Source organism: Melospiza melodia, chromosome Z (assembly GCF_035770615.1).
Source record: "Melospiza melodia melodia isolate bMelMel2 chromosome Z, bMelMel2.pri, whole genome shotgun sequence".
Lineage (NCBI taxonomy): Eukaryota > Metazoa > Chordata > Aves > Passeriformes > Passerellidae > Melospiza > Melospiza melodia.
The window spans coordinates 15,584,383-15,611,492 of record NC_086226.1 but is presented as its reverse complement, the minus strand read 5'-3'; the positions used below and the strand labels follow the sequence as shown (position 1 = coordinate 15,611,492).

At 39.0% G+C, this 27,110-nt stretch overlaps 1 protein-coding gene across 3 annotated transcripts; it reads left to right on the top strand.

Moving 5' to 3' along the window:
• Positions 1–147: 147 nt before the first annotated feature.
• Positions 148–19,048, top strand: ABHD17B (abhydrolase domain containing 17B, depalmitoylase). 3 transcript variants are annotated; one of them, XM_063180197.1, is made up of 4 exons: positions 148–271; positions 6,303–6,777; positions 16,910–17,089; positions 17,535–19,048. In XM_063180197.1, exons 2-4 carry the CDS (start codon positions 6,311–6,313, stop codon positions 17,752–17,754), a joined length of 867 nt encoding a protein of 288 aa, XP_063036267.1. In that variant the 5' UTR covers positions 148–271; positions 6,303–6,310; the 3' UTR covers positions 17,755–19,048. The 3 variants fall into 3 exon arrangements, with proteins under 3 accessions (XP_063036267.1, XP_063036268.1, XP_063036269.1); XM_063180198.1 differs by lacking the exon at positions 148–271 and adding an exon at positions 614–889; XM_063180199.1 differs by lacking the exon at positions 148–271 and adding an exon at positions 4,368–4,389.
• The last annotated feature ends 8,062 nt before the right edge of the window (positions 19,049–27,110 follow it).

The following is a 27,110-nucleotide window of genomic DNA, read 5'->3' as shown; positions in this document are numbered from 1 at the left end:
CGGCTGCGCCCCCATTGGCGCTGCGGCCCGCGAGGCCCCGCCCCGGCCGCCCCCGCGCCGGTGCAGTCTGCGGGCGAGGCGAGGCCGGCGCCGCTCCGGAGGCTGCGCGGGGCGGGCTCACCGCTGCCAGGGCCGCGCGTTCTCCGGCCGGGGCCGGGGCGCTGACGGCCGCCTCCCGCCGCGCCGTTACTCAGCACAGTCGGTGTCCCCACGGCCCGCCGACCCGGCAGTCGGGAGAGAGCGGGGCCGCCGAGCGGAGCGCCAGGTGCAGGTAGGGACTGTCCTCCCCCGGCGTTGTGGGGATGGACGGTGTGCGGGTGACCCGCTGCCGCGGCGTGAGGGCGAGTTGTTTCCCCCTCGCGGCTCCGTCCGTGTCTCTTGCCCGGCTCGGACCCGCGGCCCGTCCGCGCCGCCTGGCGCAGGCGTGTGGCGGCCCCTGGGGCGGGCGGAAGGGCCCGCGGCCGCCACCGGCGTTTCCTCGGAGAGGCGGGCGGCGCGGCTTCGGTCTGCGGCACGAACCGGGCGGAGTGCTGCCGACCCCGCGTGCCTCCTGCCCGCGTCCCTGTGTCGCTGGGCTCGGGGGTCTCTGGGGGTGTCGCCTGCCTCGGGGTGCCCGGGTGCTGTCCGGTGCTCCCGTCTCCGTGGTCTTGCCCTGGACTCCGTTGTTGGAAACGGGCGCCCTGACTTGTGACACGCGTGTTGAAGTCTGGCTTTTCGGGCTCTGAACTTTGAGTCACTGCTTTGGGTCACTGCTGAGGACTTCGGCGGAGCCCTTTTCAGATTCGGACACCTGAGGAGTTAATTTAGTTCCCGCCAGCCTGGTTAAATTTATTCCTTCAGCTTCTGCTGTAGAGGGTGGAAGTGACGCTGGCCTCAACATTGCTCTCAGGTATTATTAATATAAAAATTTAAAGTATTTGGTCAGCAATTAACTAGGAAAGTTCACGGCTGCGGAAATCAGAGTAGAAGTACCTGGGCGCAGAGCGGCGTTGAGGGCGGAGCTCTGTGCTGGTGGCCGGCCGGCCTGAGCCGGGACACCGGGACACCGGGCCGGCCTGAGCCGGGACACCGGGACACCGGGCCGGCCTGAGCCGGGACACCGGGACACCGGGACACCGGGCCGGCCTGAGCCGGGACACCGGGACACCGGGACACCGGGCCGGCCTGAGCCGGGACACCGGGACACCGGGACACCGGGCCGGCCTGAGCCGGGACACCGGGACACCGGGACACCGGGCCGGCCTGAGCCGGGACAGCGGGACACCGGGACCCCGGGCCGGGACACCGCGGGTCTTCAGCGCCAGCCACCGGCGGGTGCCTTCAGCAGGGCAGCTCCGGGGGCAGAGGCTTGCTTAGAGCATGCAAGGCATTATGTAATCGGCTTAATCCCGCAGTTGTCTATCTGGAGCCTTTAGAGGTTTCGTTTGTTCTTCGGTTGATAAAGAATGTCTGGGTTTTTCAGTTAATGTTCCCTGGATTCCCTTTCTTTTTTCAGCTGAGGCCTTAGGTTTTGATATACACAAAGTAACCAGCAGAGGATAAATAAATTATATGTGTTAAAATAGATCGAATTTGTAAGACTAGAAGGAGTGTTTATTTGTTTAGAATCAAATTAACCAAAGTAAAGTTTTGGTTTGATCAGGCTTCTCTGTTTTCATGTAGCCTACTTTGTCCTTTGAAAATTATCTTAAACACTTACTTCACAGTATTTCTTAATATAGCTTTTTCATAATTGAACATACTTTGTGTTGTTTTCTGGACTTACTGCATATTCTTTCTTAATATTCTCTTAATCCTTTTATGTGGTACTGAATCAGACGCTAATGATTTCTTTTTCTCTGAACATTTTGTTGCTTTAACTGTTGGACTAGTTAAAGGATGTTCATAGAGTTCTGTTCCATTTCTAATATTACACAGGTGTTGAAATAAATGTCGGTACTTCAGTAGTAGCTTGAACTCAAGTTCTTATTGCATTGTGCTCGATGGAAGTGTGAGGAAAAATGCTTTAGAATTTCTTGTTTCAGCAGTAGATAATGAACAATAAAGATGAAAAAAACCCCCAATCAAACAACAAACCCTCAACCAAAATACACACATATACAAAAAAACAAAAACAAAACAACCAAACCAAAACAAACCACCAAACAAAAAAACCAGACAAATAAAAAAAGCCCCCAACAATTTGAATATCTTGCCCGTTATGGTTTGAACAACACTTAAAGTTCCAAACCAGCAGCTATATTTATGAGTTTGACTTTGTTCTTGTGAATAGTTCCCATGAAGTCGGCAATTTAATTTAAATAAACAGTTAGAATAATTTCTATCTAATGTAAATATAAGATTTCTAGATAAGTGTTTGCAAGGTTGGACTGGTTTTGAGACTAATACATAGCGAAGTATTCAAAGATGTGAATAATAGGTTCCACTGTCTTGTTATTATGTACAAAGAGATAGGAGGACAGGAATAAATTCTTATGTGAAAAAATTACATTTGTGTTATCCTAGGAAGCACAAGATAAATACTTGAGGTGTTCTTTAAGATTAAATAGACATTTTCCCACTTCTGTCAGCCTTTATGAAAAGGCTAATTGCCACAGAATGAATTGAAATCACTGCCTGTGGGCAATTTTACATTTGCAATTTTATATGTTAAATCTTTATTCATAAGAGAGTTAAAGAGATAAAATTGATAAAATGCTCTTGCTTTCTTTTTAAAAGCTATCCCAGAAGGGATAAGTAGTATAGTTTGGGTCTGTTTTATTTCTTAGCCTCTATTGCTGCAATAGAAAAGCTTTTTGCAGTCTCTTCTATAGAATTTTCATACTTATTTACTAAAAATGCAGTATAATTTTAAAGGGGGTGTATATTTCTTTATAGTATTCTTTTTGTTGTTAGTATATTTTACCATCTGTAGGAACTGTGTTTGCAGAACAGCCCTGGCATTTTTATTACTACTGAAATGTCAAGTAGAAGGTGAGATAGTTGTGTTGTTGGGGTGTGTTGCTCTCAGCATCTGATTATGCTGTAATGAGCACAGAGATTTACATCATACATGCTCAGAAGGTGTTAGACTATACCTTAGGTATTCACAGCATATCTTAGTCAAATGAGTCCCATTAAAGTTACTCATCTGTACTTGTGGAACCATATGCTTAAATTAATCTAGTCAGAGTTGTTTTTGCCTCAGCTTCACTAAGAATCCAGATAAAGCACACGTCCAGCTTATTCACACTCTCATGTGAATACAATCCATCACAGTGAAAGACAAACCAGTTCCAGTATAATAGAAACATTGTTTGTATTTAGTTGGAGCTATTCTCCTGTGGAAGTTCAGTAGGTGTTTTGTATCAAATTGGTTCAGTTAGTGACCTGCTGGTTGTCTTGGGTCTTCTGAATGAAGAAAGTAGCATGTGTTTGTTTTAAAGAAGAGAGTTGTTATTAGCCATGATTTAGTTGGAGAATGAATCAGAATCTTTTGTTTCAGTTGGCATATTTTCCATTGGATTAAAAGATCAATACATAAAGCCTGCATTAGTCTAGCACAGGGGAGGAATAATACTTCATCTGCTGTCTTCAGCATGTCATTTGCCATATCTGGTGACAACCCATTTTTTGCACATTTACACTATGTTGGGGACATTACCACCACATCAGCTAATTCACTGTGGTTTACTGCTGTACGGCCCTGTGTGTGAATCCTGCAGGCCAGTTTCCAGTCTTCTGAAATTACTTGGGTAAATAGCAAATATTTTATGAGTGAGATCATATTTGTAGTGTTTCTGGGCTGTTTATACTTTCAAATAATGTAAACTCCTGTTCTAATTCCTTCTGACAAGGGGATTTGGAAGAAATGAGAAATTCTGTAGTTCTCATTACATGCTGGTAAGAGTGCAGTCTGCTGTTCCTGGGCAAAACAAACTATTTGTATCTCACTTTTGGAGGTACAAATTCTTTTAAATTTTTCCCAAAAAATAATAGTCATCCCCTTAGAATAAAATATAATATCTAACTTCACCTTCAGCGTTTCTGTACAGGTGGGAAAACTCACTCAGAATAGATCCATTTAATAGTTTCTGATAGAAATAGAAGTGATTTTGAGTATTGTGTTATAAGTACTTGGAAAAAAAGCATGTTGAGACTGGACTGTGAAGATGAACTCCTTAAGTCGAGGTGAAAGAAGTTGCTTCTTTGGTGCTCATAATTACAAAAGAAATGAGGAAGGAACAAATAGACACCACCACCACCCCACAAAACAGTAGGATTTTTACTTTGCATAAGACAATCTAAATCTTTTGCTAATAGTTTGACTTCCTCCATAGACTCCTTCCACTTATCCTGACTTGTGGGTATAACTGAAACTTAATGTTCACATTATCTCATCTGACAAAGGTGAGTTATTCCATATTTGAGTGACTAATTGTGCTGAAACACAATATTATTGTTACTTCAGATATCAGGAATATGGTCCTTTATCCAGGATCTTCTTTAAGAGCCTATCTACCTTCTTAAGGGAGCTGATCAGTACTTCCCGCCATGTCCTCTAAATTGGGAGTGTTGATCTCCCACGTCCAAACCTCTGTGGTTTCCCTCTGTTTTGAAGAAAACTAGAGACCTGGGTGAAAAACCTTAGCTGCAAAATCTTGAGACCTGGGTGAAAAACCTTAGCTGTGGCAGCCTCTTTTTTTTGTGATATTCCATGTATGCTTGTGTGTTTGTCAGACTGTCTCACTGTGCCTGGTTTTGCTGCTCTAAAAGTATGCTCCATGTAACATTGTTTGCAGTATGCTTTCATACTGTACCACCAGGAAGAGACCATTCATGCATCCAAAAATACAGATAGTTGTTCTGTGACACATGTTAAAGTGTTTTTGCAGCACTGTCCTTGAAGTTTCTTTAAAAAGAAATTTATGCATGAAAACTATGCTTCTGTACAAATTTAAGGACAAAATTTGAAATAGCTAAATATTGTTAGGTGTCACAGTTAGCAGCAAGATTTTAGTGTTGGATGACCCAAATACTTCTGGAGCAGCATGGTACTGTAGACAACTGAAATCTGCTTGTTTTGTAGCTTGAGTCAAAGTCAGTATGTGAAATTGTAAGTGTTCATGTTCACAGGGAACTGTCAGGAGATGAACTTGGGACATGTAGGTAGATCTGGTATGAAAAAGTTGTTTAAGTTGTAAAAGTTGTTAAGATGAAACGTCAGATGCCTTAACTCAAGGAAAGTAGAGTAAATGGTTATCTTTGGTGTGCTGGTTTCCAGCACAGTACTTGTCAAATTTCATTGCTTTTCTTATCTCTGAGAAAAAATATTGCCGCAACAAAAGATTTCCCCCCACTCCCTTCTCACTGGTATAAATTAAGAGAAACACAAGGTCTATTTTAAGGGCAACTCTATCTTTACCTGTCTTGCTTTAGGTATAGGTGTGTTTATCTTTTTTGTCCTCCCCCTCACCACTATTGAAACTAATGCTTTGAATTGGTGCTATAGATTATGCTGGTTTAACAAATATTTGTGATAGAGGATTTAGTTAGGGAGATGTTTCTTGAAGCATGGCAAAAAAACCCCACCAATTGTGTCATTTATACAATCCCAATTCCCATGGGCAATACAGCTAAGAACTTCTTTGAAGGTTTTCAAAATATTTATGTCGGCAAGTATGAGGAGTGAAGATAAGTTTATGGCTACGTTTTTGTGTACCAAAGCTCTAGAGTGTTTGCTAACCCAGAAGCATCATCTTGTTTTGTCTTCTACGTTTTGACCTTCATGCACCCTTCATATTTCTGATAGTGCTTGCAGGAGCCATAGCCAGTGATTGCAATGTATTTTCTTTGTATTTAGGAGATGCTGTAGTGACTTTTAGCTGCAGAAATCTGCACAACCTTAGTATGCTGCAACTCTGCAACATACTTTAATTGTTCTTTTATCACGTATGTATTTGTCAATGGGAAGAACGTTTTTCTTAATGTCTTAAGAGGAGGAACTTCATTTCCGCCAAAGAAAGTCGAAAACAAATTCTTGTTCCTTCTCTGGGTAATGATGTTTTACTTTTGATATCTGGCAGTGCTTTAGAGTTATCACTCCCCTTTACTAATATACCCATTGTGAAATAACTAATAATATAAAATTGAATATTATACAGAAATATACATATATGGATTTAAGTCTTTGTTGTGTTAAATGTTCAGAAGTTATGCATTATTTCCTAGAGATATTGTGTTCACTTTTTTTTTTGTAAGTTGGATTTTTTTAATGTCAGATTGTACCTGGAAACTGATATTATTCTCTCTTCTCATTTCAGACTAGAAGATGAATAATCTTTCCTTTAGTGAACTGTGTTGCCTGTTCTGTTGTCCACCATGCCCAGGGAAAATTGCCTCTAAGCTGGCATTCTTACCTCCTGATCCCACATACACACTGATGTGTGATGAGAGTGGCAGTCGCTGGACTTTGCATCTCTCAGAGCGAGCAGACTGGCAATATTCTTCCAGGGAAAAAGATGCCATTGAGTGCTTCATGACTAGAACATGTAAAGGCAACAGGATTGCCTGTATGTTCGTGCGTTGCTCACCTAACGCCAAGTACACTTTGCTCTTCTCACATGGAAATGCTGTTGACCTGGGTCAGATGAGCAGCTTTTATATAGGACTGGGTTCACGGATTAATTGCAACATATTCTCCTATGATTATTCTGGATATGGCGCAAGTTCTGGGAAGCCTACGGAGAAGAATCTCTATGCTGACATTGATGCTGCTTGGGTGGCTCTTAGAACAAGGTAAGACATTAGTTGCCATTTTTCTTTTACAGCATTCTTGTCAAATGGTTTTATTTCACATGCATTGGTAGTTGAAACAGCAGTGCTGTGATTTAGAATTAGTGGATTCATATCCAGGCTGACTGGCGATGCCTGATGTTGAAGGCATTGTCAGTATTAAGCAGGATCAGTATATATTACTTACCTACTGGAAAAATTGCAATGGAATTAAATTTAATAAGCTGTGGTCTAGTCTTGAACAAGTAGAGTATCTTCCTTATTGTCATAGTTCGGAATCTTCTCAACTGCAAAATTTAAAAAATTGGGAAAAGCCTCTAATGATTGATACCCCAGTGATTAACCCACTATTGTGAGAAAATGCAGGTTGTTTCTTCAGATAATTTCCATCACCTACTTTTTCTGTAGGGAGGGGCAGAGTAAAAGCTGGTACAAGAGAACTTGGTGAGACTCTTTATTTCTGTGTGGTGTTGATATCACCTTTGTTTCAGCATTCTGACTGGCAGCTACAGCATTTCCAAAGAGAAAACATCTTTTTGCTTTATATACAAAGCTAGCTTCACAAAACATAATGTGTGGGAGAGTTTGTAACAGATCTGTGTAAATACCTTATGGTGGGAACAAAAAAAGAGGGATTTCGAGCAGTGATGTTAACTCAAGCAGAATAAAAATGGACAAGAAAAAAATACAAATGGAAAGATGTTATTTCAGTGATTTCTGTGTTCTAAGCCTCTGGTTTTATGGGACATAAAATAGCAAAATGAAAGACTGTGAATGTATTCACTGATATAAGTGAGAATCCTACAGAATCCTGCACCAAATATGTGCAGCTTCTCTAATTTGAGAGCAATTTTCACTATAATTTTTTCCATTTAGCTCAATAGTCTTCTCATGGTTACAAATACCCAGACGATAAATACTACTTTTAAAATAGTATTCTATCATAAGAATAACTGCCCACCAGAAAATCCCAGTACACTGTGTATTTCATATCAAAAAGGTATAAAAACCTGAAATGTGTTGTTGCAGCTCAGTCATTGCAACTTGAGCATCCTGTTTAATAATTATAGTATCAGGGATTTGACTTAGTGTAAGGGCATGAGGGCTTTAAATCCTGGATCCTGGTTATTGTCACAGTGAGTTTAGAACTTCATCAATGTAGTATTAATGAGCAGATTACCCCTCTTCAGTGCTTTAAATACACATTTAGTCTTGCACTCATTTTACGTTACAACAATAGTATGATTTCAAAGAAGCATATGTTATCCATGTATTAAATAGGGAAAAAGCTTATTATCATAAACCTCATTCAACTGCAGGAGACAGGTTTTCAGCTTCATCTATTCAAAAACATGCATACTAGGTTGTTGGATTACCTTTTGGTGTTTATTTTTATTGCAATGGAAAGTTGAGATATGGCTGTTCCATAAGCCAAAAGCTGCAACAGGTGCACTGTTAACCATGGTTTGTAGCTGGTAGGTGATTAGCTATAACATTTACCAAAAACATAATGTGGTTTGTGAGCAATTTGGAAGACAATCTGAACTATTTAAATGTGACAGAAAATGGAAGAGAACTAGATGGTGAAACATAATACTTTATGTCAGTTTACAGGCTCTGTTTTATAAACTAATTTGTAATTATTGTTTCTTCTTCCTCGTAATGAATGTCTGAATATAAAATCTGCAAAGAAATGTGATTACAATTTGAATTCTCACCACTATTCTTAAGCAATGAAGTGTATTTTCTCTAAACAAATAAGATTGTTCATAATTGATAGGACACAGGCTAATGGCTTTAAAGTGAAAGAAGGTAGATTGACATTAGATATAAGAAATAAATTCTTTTCTGTGAGGGTGATAAAGCACAGGAACAAATTGCCAGAGAAGTTGCCACAAGTAGAACCAGTTGTCCAGAGAAATTGTGGTCAACTTCCCCTTCCCAGGAAGTGTTCAAGTTGTGGTTGAATGGAACTTTCAGCAGATTGATCTAGTGGAAAGTATCCCTGCCCATGGCAGGGAAGGTGGAATTAAAGGGTGTTTAAAGGTCCCTTACCCCAACTATTCTGTGATTGTAATGTTTTATATACGTATGCTCATTTGTCAGCAGACATTGTTGGGGAGACCTCTAAATATATCTTTTATAAGATATTCTTATGTTTAAGAATGACCTCACCTTGGTCCCTTTTTTTTGTCTGCCTTTTTTTTATTATTGTTTCACCTCCTGTAGCAATTAGGTAATTCTGTAGAGTGTATGAAGTTTCAGTTGGTTTGCTCAACTTCATGTGTGTGAATTTCACACACATGAACTGAATTTGGTCTACTGCTGAAAAAGAGGTTGGTATTACCAGTTACACCTGTAGTACTTAAAATAGCTTTCCAATTGGCTGACGTGGTCTCATCCTTGTATCTGAATGCTGGATGTATCAGGGGGAAGTTCAGCACTTGACTCTGGATATACTAGCTCACAGTTTGGTTATCCAGCTATGGTGTTCTCTTGAGCCGTGAGACAGTGCTCAGCTGAGTTAAAATACTCAATGTATATCTGAAGCTACTTTCATAGCGTAACTTCTTCTGTCAGTTTCACGTTGGTACAGTCTTTAACGTTTATAACTAATTCTGCAAAAACAAAGTAATTCAATGGTTTGTTTGCAGGATTAATGTGAGTATAGCTGTGACTCCTTGGGAATTCTTGTTGATGAAATGAGATAAGAAAGGATCAGAAAGTTTTAAACTCTGTCTCCCAGTTTGTGATGTGATGAAGAAAAGAATGGAGAAGTTACCTTCAGAGTTTGATCACAGCCATAGCTCCCTGCACTCCCTGTTCTGAAAAATGAAATCGTAGAACCCAACACTAAAAGGTGTTTCTGGGGTAATTGAAATTCTGATGCAGACTTAATTCTACAGTCAACCACTTGTGGTAAAGACTTGCTAGTCTTTATTTAAGATACTAGTGAGAAAACTTAAGATACAAATCTTGTGTCTTGGGAAGGCAATCCACATACTCACCTGTAAGTCAGCACAGCTGTCCAGTGGGGACTGGACACCTGGGGTGAAATAGTCTGGAACTCATGCTGAGGGTGATGATGAGATTTTGCTGTGAATATTAATATTCGTGGAAGTGAATACATAAAACTAGTTTGGCAGCCTATCAGAACAGGTAAACAGCAGATGTAGATGCTGAGTTGTGTCCCTATTCTTTACCTCCTTTGAAGATGTTAATAGGAAGCAGTCACTACCTATGTGGATGATGGCCATGAGAGAAGGTGGTGTGATTCACTGCCTTCATCAATTTTGGAAAAGTTGTACATTGTTGCATATTCATGTGCATGGGACTGTATAAAAGCTGCAAGTAAGGAGATTCTTTTTCCAGCTGTCATAACTACCAAGTGTTGAAATGCCAAGAGTCACTTTGGGATACGCCTATTTTCTGCTGTTCTGGTCTCTGAAGGCCTTTGATGACACCCTAGCAAGGGTGGAAAGGTTTAACCAGCCCCAGGCAAATGCAGGGCAGGTGGCACTCATTCAGAAACCTCTGAAGATGTGCCAGGTTGCCTCATGACCAGATTTACCTGTAAGAAGCGAAACAGCCCTTTCATTGTTGCTTATCATGGACTGCATAATAATTGAAAAATTAAAGGGTAAATCTCACCATCAGACAATGTGTCAAAGTGGACAGAATGTCCATAAATTGAACAGCCAGGTATAGGAATAATACTGTCTCTTCAGATGTTGACCAAATTGTTCATTTCACAATTCATAAACTCCTTTTTTTGTTTTTTTTTTAATTCAGAAGTAGAAGGGGGGGAGTTCAGCTAGAAGTTGAGGTACTCTAGTTTTATACATTTGGAGAGAAATTGAGGGTATCTTTAAATTGACAGGGAAAAGTAGCTCAATTATTGTGGAAGAGAAATCTTGACAAATCTTGATGTATTGGTAGCATTTTAAAGTTTAGAAAGGCCAAACTGTGAGAGAGGCAAAGAAGGTGCAGTTTGTTGATATAATGTGGACAATGGGTTTGCCTCTCATAAAACTTAGTTCCTTTTTTCTTCTTCCTTTGTAAAATACTGTATGCGCAAGAAGGGGGATGCCTGCATCATTTGAGGAAGCGCTGTGTGCTCCTGAATTTAAATGTGGCCTAAAATGTTGAGAGTTACAGGTGTGGATGAGCTTCATGCCCTTCGTGTTCGGCAACTTGCAGCTGTAATTTCATGTGTTATGTCCATGATGACAGAAGATTCTGAATGTACATTGAAAATTCCCTCAGTATGTTCCCCCTTGTTCCATGTGCCCCAAGTGCTGTGTCAGGTTTCTAAATGTATGTGTTGCAATAGCTTTGCAAACTGTAGCTTCTCTAGAGCATCTAGTGTAAGCCTAAAGAGGTACTATGGAAAATGTACTCTTCTAAGCTTGATCTTATCAATACTTATTTCATTATTGTAAAGCAATCAAGTCTTCTAGATTAAGAGCAGTAGTTCAGAAGTAAATATAAATTACTTTGTCTCCCTTATGTATATCTGGAACAAAATGGCAGGTACACTGCAGCATGGTAATTTCTGCTAGTATTTGTTTCTTAAAGGTAACTGAAATTAAAAACCAAAAACAAAGGATAAAACCCAAAGAAACAAAAAAATTCTACCTACATTGTCACAGCTAGACATGCATTTTGTAGTTTTCTTATTGCATTATGATAATATGGTAAATATCCAGTGAAAATATAAAATAAGGTTAATATCCAATGTTAGTGATGGACATCCAATTAAAGTATTTAGGGGTTAGACAGAACTTTGAGCAACTTGATTCAGTGAAATATTAATATTACCTCCCTATGGCAAGGGTGTGGACTATACTACATTCCAACCTAAACTGCTCTGTGATTCCATGAAGAGAAAAAGAGAATGGAGTGGCAGAGGAAAGGTGGACCACCAGTAAGATAAGTGTTTAGTAAAGTGCAGGAAAGGTCTTGCTACAAATACAGAAATATCAAAGAAATGGTGAAAAGAGTTTCTGCTAAATCACCAAGGGGAAAAAAGAATATTTCATTATTGCTTAGCAGTTCTTTTCCTACCAGAAGCTGAAAAGATCAGGCCAAAAGTGTTCAGGATTGCCTCTTTTACAGAGACCATCTACATCTGGTCAGCATATATAGGGCCACAGAAAAGAATACTGGCTTCATTAGTGTTATCTTGGGCCCTGGTTCCAGGCACTGGAACAGTCTGGCACAGTTACAACTCCTTATTGGCTTGCACCTTCCTCACCCAGCAGTGGCATGCTGTTTCCTGCCTGTCCCTGAACACAGGCAGCACAAAGGAGCACTGAAGCTATTGCTCTACTACTCCCAGACAAGGTTTATTTAGTTCCTTTTATTAACTGTTAAAGCCTAATGAGGGGGAATGCATTGCTGAAGCTGCAAATAGGAAAGTGGTTCTTTCTGTTCAGCTATAGTTTAGCTTTGTAGTGACATTAACCTGTGCCTTCAGTGTGGTGACGAGGCAGAAATTCGTAAATGCTCAGACACTCTGTGAGGATGTCAGGAAGCTTACATGAACACAGGTTCTGTGTCAAAACCGCTCTTTAGATTCCATCTGCTTTCCAGGCAGGTAACCTTTAACTGTGTGAGCATAAAGGATGAATTGGATGTTGAAAGGAATTGAAATTTCAGCTGCTCTGCTGAAAGAGAAAGATGTTGCAGTTAGCCTATAAACTGCAGAAAATATCAAGTTTTGTACCAGGTTCTGCCCAGAATGCCTTGTCCATGAAGAATAGTGCTTTCTTGGCAAAACCATCACGCTGGTACATCTGTGCATAGCTACTTTTAAGGTTTTCTTCCAAGGTCCTTTTTGGTGATTATGGCTTTAAAAAAAATCCCCAAACCTAAAAACACCCTTCATTACCTTCACCCCCACCCTGAAGGTCTGTCTATGCTGACACAGGTTTATCTAAGATTACTGGAGTTGACAACAGTGTTTACATTAGTCCTATTATCAACATAATGAGCTTTCAAAGATAGCAACAGTCTTTACAGCATGTCTTTGACCTCTTGTAAGCAGAGGAACCAGTTGAAGCATATGGCTCTGTAAATGTCATGTTCCCCTTCCTCAGGATGGCCTGTACTTACAAGGCTCTGATTAAGAGAACAGTGTTACTGTGACTTTTTCTCTTGATCTGACACTCCTCCTTTGGGAGACCAGGTATGGTCATCTGATAATTTGACACAAAACTTCCTGGAGTTTAACAGACTATGAGTCTGTCAAAAGTAAATTTTATGAGTAGGAAACTTAGAAACATGTACCTTTTCAATATTTTTTCTGTTGTAGATCGTAAAGTGATACTTTTGAGAAATAGCAACAGAGGGACAGTTCATCTCTTTGTTTTTTCTAAATATTTCAGAAGCCTATTACATTGGGTTTGCCTGGTCAAGCTTTGGTAGCAGGGGCCTACAGGGATGCCTTCTCTGAGAAGCTGCCAGAGGCTTCCTTCATTTCTGGCAGAGCCAAGCTCTGTTGGCCCCAAAGATGGCTGTGCCACTGGCCAGGGCTGGGCCGATTAGAAGTTATGGTAGAGCCTCTGGGATAGCATATTTAAGAAGAGGGGGAAAAAGAAATCCTTGCACAGTTGTAATTTCAGCCAGAGAAGAGTGAAAGGAGAACATGTGATGGGAACAGCACTGCAGACACCAGGGTCAGTGGGAAGGACGGGCAGGAGGTGCTCCAGGCACCAGAGGAGCCCCACACCAGAGCAGGGGATGCCTGAAGGGAGGCTGTGACCCCATGGGAGACCTGTGGAGAGAGGAGCGCACGCTGGAGCAGCCTGTCCCTGAGGGACTGCACCCCAGGGTGCGTGGGTGAAGGGAGGTTGTGACCCCATGGAAGAGGGACCCACCCTGCAGCAGTCTGAGGGGGACTGTTGCCTGTGGGACAGATGTCAGACAACAGAGAAGTTTGTGGAGAACCGGGGATGCTGTGGTGAACTGGGGAAGGACTCCTCACCCTGAACAGTGAGAGAAACAACATGGGATGAACTGAGCCTAACTCCCATTCCCTGTGTCCCTGTGCTGCTGGGGGAGAGGGAGAGCTGGGAAGGAGGGAGGCATGAGGGGAAGGTACTTTTAAAGTCTGTTTTACTTCTCATTATCCTGCTATGATTTTGTTAGTAATAAGTTCAATTAATATCTCTACATCTAGAGATGACATTTGATGAACCATCTCTCCCAGTCCTTACCTCAGCCCATGATCTCGTCATTAAATTTTCTCTCCCTGTCCAGCTGTGAAGCGGAATGAGAGAAAGAGCTGCTTTGGTGGGTGCCTGGCACCTAGCCAGGATCAGCCCACTAAACCTTTTCAAGAGGAAAGGGAAGACTGGAATGAGCAGATGTAATCTGTTTTCCAAGCTGCTTGGAGTTTTTTATTTGGGAGGGAGGGTTTGATTATTTAGGTTTCCATCCTACTCAAGCCATAATACTCAGAAGTGTACTTTGAACTACCACTTTGGGTTACTGACTTCTTTAGTTTATTGATTGCAAAGCATGTATTTTCTGGTGGGCACTGTGACGCAAACTATTTGACTGTGATGGAGTAAGGATTACTTCAATCCAGATATTGTAAATGCTTTTCTTGGCTTATTTGTTGTAGCTGTCATTTATCTATCTTGAGGCTGAAAGAATTTGATGAAAAAATAGGGGAAAGAATAATGAGAAAGAGGAGAATGTATGTTCTGAAATAGAGTTTTTAAGCTGTGCTTTGAAATTCCTGTGTAATGGCCTGTATCTTGTAAAACTCAACATTCAAGGAAACCCAAGTGTGGTAATTGGCAAGGTTTATTATTTGAATACTGTTTTATCATAATGTGCTGTGCAAACTACATGCCATACTAGTGATGCAACATATTAATGCAAGTTTTGTTCAGATTATGTTGGAAGGAGGGAAGGCTGTCCTGTACTTTCATAAGGGACAAATGTGATGTGAATTGAGAGGCGAATTGTAAAAGGATAGCACCTATGTTCTCGGGTGTTTCAGAAGAGATGCAGAAATAATGATGACTTTAGATTTGTCTTTTGTTTCAAAGCTTTAATTTATTTTATTTATGTGTGTTGGAATTTTCAGAAAATATTGTTAACACTTGAAATTGCTTTTTCTTTGAGAACTGTTGTGAAGGGGCTGTTAGTAGTTCCAGGCTGATGATGAAGACTTAGAGTTTTAGAAGTGTTAATTTGATCATGATCTGATTATGACTAAAAACTCTTTCTAGGAAACACTGATAGTGATTTAGTAGTCATGATGTAGCAAGATTCCTGTGTCAGGCAGAGTCTGCCTCTGTGCTAATACTTTGAAACCTTTTACATTTCACTTTATCAGAACTCAAATTAAATAAACATACAAATATTAAATTGATAATTTTAGATGTGAATAGTGGGTTTTATACCAAATTTAGCAAGTTAATGGCATGCCTAATGAGTTCTGCTGCTGATAACATGTAGGTAATACTACAATCTTGAAATCTCCCTAGATGCATATTTTTTATTAATTGTTTATTATAGATGAATGCATATTTTTTTATTAATTGTTTATTATATATGAATGCAACTTAGGAAACATTTTTTCTGGCATATTAAGAAGTACTTGTGGATTTGGAGGGAACTGTTTTGTTGGTTGGTAATTTGAATGTCTTGATACACATGAAACACTTTTTTTCCTAACGTTCCTGATCTTTAGTCTCTTAGACTTTACTGATTTTAGTGTTTGGTTACCCATACAGTTATTTATATATATATACAGTTACCCATGTTTATAAGATACTTGTGAATTTCTTCCAATCTTCTGCTCCCCTGACTTTACTGGAGATATGCAAAATATAGAAATTTGATAACTTCTTTGTGGCTATGTGTGTTGTTATATAATGTTGACAGAAAATATGCATGCCTTTATTGTAGACAAGGTAACAGGTGCTCTTTCCTATAGTTGATTTTCATTCCTTTTAAAGTGGCAAGTGTCAAACCTACCTCCTGCTCTTCCACAGTGACGTTAGGCTAGGCTGCTCTTACTTAAAAAGTTGAACAAGTTTTTAATAATGCATGAGAACAATTATTTGGGTTTGGGTTTTTTGGTTTAATCTGGGGGCTTTGGACTTTTTTTAGAGATGATTGGGCGGAGTTTGATTTTTTGGTGTATTTTGTGGGGTTTTGGGAAGGGTAGCTGTTGGTTTTGGGGTTTTTTGTATATGGGGTTTTCTTGAGTGCAATGTGGTATCCCTTCCTATTCAAGGTACTTCCTTTCCCAAGTTTAGATACACTGCTGCAGTCTGACCTGTGCTAAGAGTCCCTGGTTAGGGGTACAGGGCAGTGGATCAGCTCACTTTTTTTGCAGGCACTGTTCTTGGCCACATTATCGTTCTCTTCAGAGGCTTTTCCCGTATAATTTGGGCAGCAATTGCTTTTTGTGTTCACACTAATGCTGAAAAATATATTAAAATTACTTGTATGAGTGTTAACTAGATGTTTCTTTTGTTTGCCCTTGTTAATTGCATCTTACTAGGAGGAAGGCTTTGATTTCGATTCTGTATTCCCTGCTGGGCTGTCTTGCTTGTGGATTAGTTTGATAAGAACAAGCTTCTTGGCTATTATGTGGAATGATCAATATCATTATACTGCTCATTGTCAGTATGGGCAAGCTTTAAGTCTCTCTAAATTTATAAGCAATGTACCAGCTTGCAGGTTTTATCAGATAGCAGAAGAGTAAAGCTGACCAAATTTTTGCAGGCTTGATTATGCTTTATGTGATGATAACCAAAGATCTATTAAGGCTCTAATCAGTTTTCTGTTGTAGGTCCACTGGAATTAAGAGTAAAGACTTTAACAAGCCACACTGCATTCACAAATCTGTATTTAAAAATTTAAATCGTTATTCCAATATCATTCAAGCATAAGGAAAAAAATTACTGCAAATAGAGAGTAAATAAATAATTGTGTGTTTTAGTCAGGAATGTCATAAACAAAGTTGCTTGTTCTTCTACCAGCTGCTGTTTCATAGTTGATAGCATTGTGAAAATTTTCGTCTTCAGAAATGCTTTTTTTGTCTTGCTCTGTTGGTTGCGTCTGTTTCACTTTATATGCCACTTTTTAAACATTTCTAATTTTCTAGGTATGGAATTCGCCCTGAAAATGTGATTATATATGGCCAGAGTATAGGAACAGTACCATCTGTGGATCTTGCTGCTAGATATGAAAGTGCTGCTGTAATTCTTCATTCTCCACTGACCTCAGGAATGCGAGTAGCTTTTCCTGATACAAAGAAGACTTACTGCTTTGATGCATTCCCAAAGTAAGTTGTAGGATATTTTTTTTTTCAGCATGTATTTTCTCTATAACAGAAGTTCTCAACTAGAGAAACAAGTAGTCTGGCATATTATCTGAAATTCTTTTCAAAAGTTTAATAAAAGAATTGGAGAAAAATCAGTGAATAACATTGAAGAGGAGCATTTGATTTGAAGAAGTTTACAAAACTTTGTAAACCTTCTAGGCGCTTTGCATCTCTAATCATTTTAGTGGGTATCTGTAAAGTAATTCATTTTCCTGTATATAACATGTAAATAGTTTTAACAAGTAGTTCCGTCCAGTAAATTGTTAGTCTGGGTAACTGTGAGCAAAGTCATTTGCAATATGTTTCTATAAGACCAAAAAACTAAGTAAATCTTAACTCAAGAAAATTTTTGTTGTATTTCAGAACTATGCTGTTGTTTTCATAGATATAATCTTTTTCTTTACAGCATTGACAAAATTTCTAAAATAACATCTCCTGTCTTAATAATCCATGGAACTGAAGATGAAGTAATTGACTTTTCACATGGCCTGGCATTATTTGAGCGTTGCCAGAGACCTGTAGAACCACTGTGGGTAGAAGGAGCAGGCCATAATGATGTGGAACTCTATGGACAGTACCTTGAAAGATTAAAACATTTTGTGTCACAGGAGCTGGTGAACTTGTAACTTTCATTGTGTATTTACATGTTTTTTTCATTTCACTGCAGAACTGCACACTTTGATAAATATATAACTTAAAACCTGAATGTTGTGTTTTCAAATCATCTTGGTTGCCTTCGTTAAATCTACAGGTAATGATTTGTCAACATAATTAATGAAGGTTTTAATGTCAGCATTATAAACTGGAATTACATGATCATGCAGTCAGACTGGCAGTTCGTATTTCTTTGTGTGAGGTTTTTTCTTCTTAGATGTAAAGAAAAAGATCACAAGGAGTACTGTAAGAAAATTTAATTATATAAAACCAAATGCTGTAAAAGTGTTGCCAAGTGCTTTAGCATATCAAAACCAAGTTTATAAATATTTTTTAAACATCTCAAAGTGTACTGTGACTTACTCTGTTGCACAGGTGTAATTAAAAAACTGACTTCTAAACTGTTGTTCTGTAAAAATGTAATAGCCATGAAATTTGAGCAAATACTAATGTATGTAATGAGAATAAACAGTCACTGGAAATTACTCATGCCCTGTTACAGAGAGAGAGGGGGAAAATAGATATCTTTTCCCGTATTTTTTATTTCTTTTGTGCTTAGTTTTCCTTTAGTTATTTTGTACTCGTATTGTCTATTAGCTTTCAGGATTATAAAATGTATCCACTCATGTTCTCAGGAGTCCTAATCTTGCCAGAGTAATTCTACAAATTATCATTGTTGTAATGCAGGTATCATTCACATGATTGCTACTGAGGCCACAAAATACCTCTTTGAAACCAGACTTAAAACCTAGAAGACTTCTTGAACCATGTAGTTTTAAACACTGATTTTCTAGAGCCACAACGTGTGATTAAGAAGAACCTTGAAGTTTATCCAACATTGTAATAAAGAGTTTGCAATGTAGCAGTTGTCTGATCAGGCTAATTTTGGATGTTTAGTGTAAAAGCTTATTGTTTTTGAGTATTGTATGGAAATTTTACTAATTGGGCCTCTGTGGGGTGGGAGGAGTGACAAGAAGAGAATATTGACATTTTTCTATTAACTCATTATAAAATAAACTTAAGTTGCCTTTCCCTTGAATGCATTTTACATGAATAAAACTATGAAAAATAAACTTAATTATATGTGGCCTAATTGTGAACAAAATAATATTCCTACAATACACACTGTGCTTTTAAGGCCTTACGTAATTTAATTGTTGTGCTTGTTTTTTGTGATTGAGACTATTGTGTACTTAAATGTAGTTTTGAGTATTGTGAAGACTTTGGTTAAGATGTGTTGATTAACAGTAAACAATATTCCACAAACTTGCAGTTTTTTCTTTTTATTCAAAGTAATAGCAGCAGTTGCTTGCAGTATCAAAATACTTAGCAACTCCCCATTTATTCAAGGAAATCTGACATCAAAAGCAATAACTTATTGTTTGGAATTGCCAGCACATTTCTTTATCAGCAGCTACTGTTCTGGATCACCCTTCTATCCCCATGCCTCACCTTACTACAATTTGCCATTCAGGACATAGGCTTTCTGCTACAAAGCTGCTTGTAAACTTTTTTTTCTGTAATGAATTCTAGTATCTCCTTCTTTGAAATTAAAATGAATTATTGTCTTGTGCACTTTGAGTTAATTGAGTAGAAAGAAATTTGTTCACAAGGAGCTAGATTTCTGTGTGAGTTTTTTGATCAAGGATGTTTCAGTGAGTTCTGAAATTCAGAGTATATTCAGAAACAGCAGCATTAGACTTAAGGATTTTCATCCTAGTTCAAGGCTTTTGGATACAGGTGCATAACTCAGCTTTATTAACATCATATTTAATACATAGTTTGATTTCCTTTTCTTACTACCTTAGTAAGGAGGTAGCCCCTAGCCACTATCTCCAAAGGAAGTCTGTGCCATTAAATTTTAAGTGCTTTCTTTGTAATGAATGGAGCTTGTTTTGAGATTCACCTTCAGGAATTCAGAAATAAAGAGTGTAGAAGTGCAATATTAAGTGATATATATTGGCTGCAGTTTGGTTGCCTGCCCCTTGCAGGCAAATGATCAACTGTCACCACAAGAACTATCTGATTGTGCCAGGGGATATTGTGGCACCCTGTAATTGAAAAAGGCAGAAAAGGTGTCATAGTAGTTTTGCTGCTTTTGTTTCTGTATTTTGTTGAAGCAGAACAAAAGACCTGACTAATAGTGTTTTGACTTCAGTATGTGCAGCTGTGCTGGATTGCGCTGGTGAGTAGAGATTCTGGTCTCTTGCATCATTTATGCATGGTTAATTATTGCCATTTTGTGCTGATTTATGTTTTATACTAATATTTTTTCAGAGGAGTTGTATATGTGAAGGAATTTAAATAGCTTAGCCTGTGGTGCAGATCGTATTATGGCAGCAAACTTGTTAGTGACAGAAAGCAACTCTGAGCTATTGCAACGATGAGGAAAACATTTGACATCCTGATTGTCTTATCCTTATACCATCATTTTGGTCAAATTGACAATGGGCTGTTGTTTAATGTTACAGATGCAATTGTCTCCTGATAAACAAAGTTGATTCAGCATTCATTGAAAAGACAATGCCTGTATTTTAGGGAAAAAGAAAAGAGCGTTTTGTAAGCTTCATGGTGTCATTCCTGGTTTGGTTTTTTTTAAAGAGATGTATTTTACAGTAAGCTGTCGTTTTCAGTTCTGCAAACCTTGGCAAATCAGCTTTCAAAACATCAAAACAACTTCATATATGTAAAATATGTGATTACCTTCTAAAGGTGGGGTCTATTTAGGACATGTTTTGCTTTTACATTCACAACTCTATAACTCCCCTCTCTTAACTGTCCACTTCTGGCACCAAAGAATTCTAGTGTATGTTCAGTTAGATACTCCTGTTGATTGATTCTAAACTTACTTTCCTTTTCAAGATTTTTTTTTACTGGGGAAAAATATTGCATGTTTATTTTTGGGCTCCTTTAACTGGGTGGCATTGGACAACCAGGTACTGCTCATATGGAATATGCCAGGTCCTACAGGTCCTAATTTTTCTCACTACTCTGTAGGCATTGTTAATATCTTAAAGTCAAATAAGGAAAATAGTATGTAAGTAGGAGGCTGATTGGTTGAAAACTTTGCAGAAAAGGAGTTGGGGAGGACCCTGCTGCAACAGGCTGCACATGAACCAGCATTGCACCCTTACGCCAAAGGCAAACGAGACCATTCCAGGCCTGATAGGCAGAGGTTTGCCAGCAGATCATGGGAAGTGATCCTACCTCTCCCCTCTGCTCTGAGTGCAGATGTGTGTGAAATGCTGAATCTAACTCTGGGCTTTTGCATGAGGAAGGTAGGGATATACAGAAGGAAGTCCAGTGAAGGGCCACAGCTACAACTAAAAGACTGGAGCATCCAGCATAGGAAGAGATGCTGAGAGAGCTGGGGCTGTTCATCCTGGGGAAGAAAAACTTTGAAGTTTGGCAGGATATTAACTATTATGTGTGAATATCTGAGGGAGGGAGTGAAGAGAGCTGAACATTTCCCTGTACTGCCCTCTGAGAGGGCAAGAGCCTATGATGACACACTAAAAACCAGAAAATGTAATCTGAAATTAGAAAGCGAACAGGGTTTTTTGAGGTTTTTTTTTGTTTGTTTTGGTTTGGTTGGTTTTTTTGTTTGCTTGTTTGTGGGGTTTTTTGTTGGGTTTGGGTTTTTTTGTGTTGTTTTTTTTTTTTTTGTGAGGCAGATCAAACACTGGGACTGACTGTGTAGTTCTCATCTTTACACATAGTCAGAATTCAGCTGAACACAGCTTTAGGTAACCTGCTGTAGCTGAGCCTGCTCTGAGCACGCAAGTAGATGTTCCCAAGGGCTTCCTTTCAGCATCTGTCATTGTGTGTACACCAGCTCAGAAGTGGAGAGTGTTTATTTAAAAGAATTGTCTTCATTTGGTGTTCCCTACTTTTGACGCTTTATTTTAAAGCAGCAGAAAGCCCTTTTTCTCTTGGTCCTGAGACCATCATTGTTTGATGCACTGCTGCTGAGTCAGACTAATACCAACTTTTATACCATAGACAGTGTCATCAAAGATCACAGATTGCTACAGTGTACTACAAATGGTTGAAAAGCTAGAAATATAAGTATGCTATCCTGAAAAAAGTGCTTGAAAGATATCTTAAACATTGTCAAAGATGGAAATTCACATTGCATTCACAGCTACTATTAAGTTATGAGATTAAGTTGTTTTCAGTTGTTTCGATAAAATTGGGTAATAAAGTTGGTTTTACTTCACCTGATTAATGAAATGAAAAATTGTTTGTGGGCAAGTTTGTCATGAGCTAGTAACTGTCAGACTTGCTCACCATCACTGATACAGTACAGATAACTCTGATTGTTACAAGTTAGTGTGAAAACCCATTCAGCTTGAGTACCACCAGATTGAAATGTCATCATGACATTACCTTAGAGCTCTTGACATATTGAACTTCATAATTATTGTAAAATAGCCATAAAAAGAAACAATGATTTGCCAATAAGTTCTATTGTATGATAATTTCTGTACTGTATCTGCTTCCCTATTTTATTTATTTCTTTATTAAGGGGTCTTCTTTCTGTCAAAGGGAGTAAAATCTTTGCAAACTTCTGGTAAAATGCCAAGGAAAATGTTTCAAGAAAGACAACTTTGTAAAACGCATGATCTTAACAACAGATTACTCTTCCAGTGGGGAAGGGCCAGCCATAAAAAATTATGTCAGCATTAACTTTTTCCCAGGGGCATTAGTAGGTGTCTTAGTCTAGTAACATCTTTCTAAATTTTGAGGAAACCTTGAAATGGTCTTGTTGCTTAGAAGAGGTTTTGTGGTTGGTCAAGGAGGCCATCATACAAATGTTTGTCATTTTAATGTTTAATTTTCAATTTTTTTGGCTTAAAGTGGGCAAATAGCTTTCTAACTTTCATTGAGCACTGCAGAGAAGACATGGGAGTGACATTGATGAGACAGTCCATATAGCTTCATATCAGGCTAGAAGCTGTGTGCACCGCAAGTAGGTAACTGTGCCTTGTCTCCTAGAGCTTTGGGTGAATGTAATATGGATGTAATCAGGCTGTCATACTGGGACATTTTTAATTTTCCAAAGCACAAAATTTTTTGCCAGATGTGTTTTTCTGGAGTCAGGTAAATGGTAGATTGACTAAACTTCTAAAACTGAACTGTGCTGACTAAAATTCTAAAACTGAACTGTACCAAAGATCTGAATAAATTGTAAACTAGAACAGCATTTTAAATCATTTAATCAGTAACTCATCTAGTAGCTCAAGGGCACATAATGGCACTGCAACTCTTTATCCAGCACCTGAAGTATTGCAAAGGTGCTTGATTGGCCAACTCATCTGTTTTTAAACGTATAAGTACACTTTCAACATAAATGTGTATTTATGTAAGTCATTCTAAGGAGAGCAAGGAATGTGTGTATAAAAATCAGCAGCAGCTTTGCAAGAGCATTACTGATTTGGAGACACATATGATGCATTCTGATTTTGCCCCAAATATTTCCTAAAAAAAGTTTGCTAGGTCCATTTGGTAGATGCTGCACACTTTTCAAAACAGGAACAGAAATATCTGATCTTTGGTTTAAAACAACCTCCCAGGATGTTTTGTTACATTCATGGCAACACTTTAATCCATTAGAAAAATGTTCACAAAAGATTTGGGTGGTAAAATCTAAGTGCTGATGAGGCATTTCAGTTTTCAGACATCTCTGCTTCTCAAGAAGTTACTAGTTAAATATATATTTTACTTCGTTTTCATGTATTTGGCCAAGTGTATCATAGTGTGCTGCATAGAGAAAAGCAAAGGGATGTATGCCTTACTTATCAGAATTCTGTTTGTGTTGTATCTATCAGAATTCTTTTTGTGTTGTAGTATCATTTCTAGTTGGCAACAAGATTTTATGTAAGTTTCTTCCTGTCAGAGATTTTGTGTCCTCTGATGTGCTGGAACACAAACCCCACGCTTGGAGCCAGAACAGGAAGACAGACAAAAAATTCTGACTTGAAAAAATGTATGAGTTCTTGTTCTGCTGTATTTGTAGAGCCCAGCACTGTCTCAGTTTGCCCATCATAGCAGGTGTGTAATAGATAACCTGTCATTATGTTACTTAGGGTCCCAAAACAAAATGAATTTGTGTCTTGGTTTAAAAAACTTGAAGGAACATACTCTGGAATGAGCTGCCTCCCTTTATAGGTTCAATCAATCCCTTTCCACCAATAAGTGATGAATACAAGTAGAAGTGAAAAGGGTGCAGCAACGGGTGCAGCAACAGTCAGGAAATAACAGCAAATACCCATCAGATAGAAAACTGCTTAACCTCACAGACTCCACAGAACAGAGAGACCCAAATGCCGGGACAGCCCCCAGGATGACGCTCCACAGCCGAGTGCGCGGTTCGAGGGACAAAGGGAGAGGTGGTGCCAGTCTTCCCCCGCCATCCCCCTGCGCTCTGCTCACCTCCAGCTGGAGCTCCGGCTGGTGCTCCACGGATCAAGGGCTGGAAACTTGCGGAAGGACTCCCCCTTTCTCTCGGCAGGAGCAGTAAAGGCAAGGTGTCCGGGCTGGGGTGACTCTGTAGTCTTCTCTCCTGGAGCAGGGACCGATGGAGCTGGACCAGATTGCTGGAGAGCAGCCACCCTACTCAATGCGGCAGTACAGGCGACATGTGTGGAATTCTCTTCCATGGAGCCAACTGCAAACTCTCCAACACGAGAGAAAAAAAAGCCGAACACAAATCCCAAAAGGCAACGGCTCTGCCTGGGCAAAGACCAGGAAGTCAGCGAGCCAAAACTCACACGGCAAGAGGGGATGAGCTGCTTGTGACAGCCGACTTAAAAAGCTCCCGATAGCACCTCACACCGCAGCTTCCCGGCTGCATGTCAGAAAAAGACAGGAACAAATAGATCTGGAATACGACAACGTTTTGCATTACAGATGACAATTTGAGTAATCTAGAAGTTAGGATGTAGGTTGTATTGTATGTGTTTCTTGGTAGTCACAAAATCTTGAGGGTTCTGTTTCAAGGAGAGATTCACTCATTAGTAACTAGAGTTCTTCAGAGGCATATTACATCACAAGGCATGATAAAACCACAAGGACTGGCAAATCTGAATATGCAGTCCTGGAGGCAACTCCAGAATAATGCAGATAAGGTAACCATTAACTTTAATACAGATAAGGTAAACATTAAATTTAAATTTTTCAGACTACTGGTACAATGCATTATTGTCCTGCCATATTTTGTCTTTCTAATGTAAGGAAATGGATTTTATGCAAGGCACTGTTCATGCATTGTAAAATCACATTGTGTTTTCCCATATGTGTCTGATTTGTGACATTTATGCTTGCTCTCCACAGAAGTTGGCACAACAGGTTTTTTTACATGGTTCAGTCTCTCCTTCCTGGCTGCAAGTGATGATAGGAAAAGTGAAAATGGCCTCATATTGCACCAGGGTTGGTATGGATTGGATATTAGCAAAAATATTGTCACCAAAGAGAGTGACAGGGATTGGAAGAGGCTGCTCAGGAAAGTGGTTGAGTCACCTTCCTGCGGGTATTTAAAAGACAAGTAGACACACCGCACTTGGGACGTGGGTTAGCAGGAAACCTAGTGGTGTTGCATTAGTGATTGGACTTGTTGACCTTAAAGGTCTTTTGCATCTTTAACAATTTGGTTAATTCTTTGGGGAGTAACTATTTTACAAAAATAATCATATGTGAACAATAGCGTTCATATGTGACCAAAACATTATTACTTCTGATTATTACTTAGTCAGTGTTCAGCAGCTGTTCTGAGTCAAATTGTCTCTGTGATATGTGAGGACATAGCCATAAGAATGAGTTTAATGGTAATTTGTCTTTTTATTTATTTATTCTATCACTTGTTCTGAATTGTAATTAGTACTGTATGACTTCAGTAGACAATTGGATTTTATAAGTAACAAGGAATCATTAAGGTGTGTTTAAGAATTAATGTTTTGAAATATTCACATTTCCATGTCTCATGACTGATATACATACAGCTATTGAATAATTGTATAGTTTCATTGTAGTCAATCATGTGATCATTTATTATTGCCAAAAATTGGATTCTTTTTATTAGTGAATCATTCAGCTGGCTGCAGTGCTTTTCCATGCTTCCCCTTCATGGTTCATATGAGTTTTTTCCTGTTACAAAGGAATTAAAGAACCAATTTGGTAATGTTGGTGGGAGCTGATCCACTGCATTGAGCTTAGGAAGCATGGGGACATCTGTTTCCACATCTGAGTTTTACACTGTTGCAGATTTCTGCACTGTGTAGAGTGCATGTGGAACATGGATAGGGTCTGCAATAAAGTTTTTATTTAGGTAAAATTATGAATTTCTTATATGCCAATTTTTCTGCAATAACCATGTGACTCACTATAAATGCATGATTACTTATGCTTTCCTTTAATTGTATCACATTTTCACATGGCTTAGAACCTGCAAACAGATTAGCAACTAATGCACAGAAAATGCTGTTCTTGTAGCAAATTCTCTTGAAAAGTGCTGTAATATGTCAAGTTGTCCATCTTTCCCACTGCTCTGTAAGCAACATTGCTAGTCAGAGGTGTGATTTAGAAAGAGCTTTTCGACTGTGTATTTTCTGTTGTCAGATCTTCTCATGCTCTGCTGACATCCTTAATTAGAGAACTAGAAATGTTAAAAGACTACCCAAACCTATGCCCTTTAAAATCTTTAGTGTAAGATTGTATTTATTGCCTTTTTGAACTTCTTGATACTGTTATTTCATGGCTACAAATCCAACAATTTCATCACTCTGAAAGATGTACTTCCTTTTCTCTGTTTTCAAATCCATCTCATTAAATTTTCAGTCATAATGAATGTCCTCCCTTTTGTTTTTTCAGGGTTTGGTGAACAGTTCTGCTGCCACCTTACCCAACTATTCTCTAGTAGATATCACAATTTTTCTTGTGAAGGTAAAGGAAGTGCTTCTTCTCGTTAGTCATTTAGTTGTCCTTGTTTGAAATATAATACACACTTAGGGTGCACTAAGAAACTGTATTATTGACAATATATGCTCATGCTTTCAAATAATCTTATAAAAAGAGATATAATATGTATTATCTATAGAAAAATACAGTGTATAAATATATAATCTAGCCATTGCTGTATTTTATGGAACAGTATTTCTATGGATATTTCTATTGATGTTTTGAGAGCATTAGCGTGGAATAGGATATCTTATCTATAGGATGTAGGTGCAGATACTGTTTCTGTCATAGAATATTTTAAAAAATATATTATTAGAAGAAACCATATCTCCAAGCTTAGTTTTTTTAGCATAGTTAAAGCAGTGAAACTAGG

Excerpts from the sequence above, each read along its gene's own strand:
- ABHD17B (XM_063180197.1), top strand. The coding sequence starts at position 6,311 with ATGAATAATCTTTCCTTTAGTGAACTGTGTTGCCTGTTCTGTTGTCCA. Across the intron at positions 6,778-16,909 it reads TGGGTGGCTCTTAGAACAAG|GTATGGAATTCGCCCTGAAA; the intron begins GTAAGACATTAG and ends CTAATTTTCTAG. Across the intron at positions 17,090-17,534 it reads TGCTTTGATGCATTCCCAAA|CATTGACAAAATTTCTAAAA; the intron begins GTAAGTTGTAGG and ends TTTTCTTTACAG.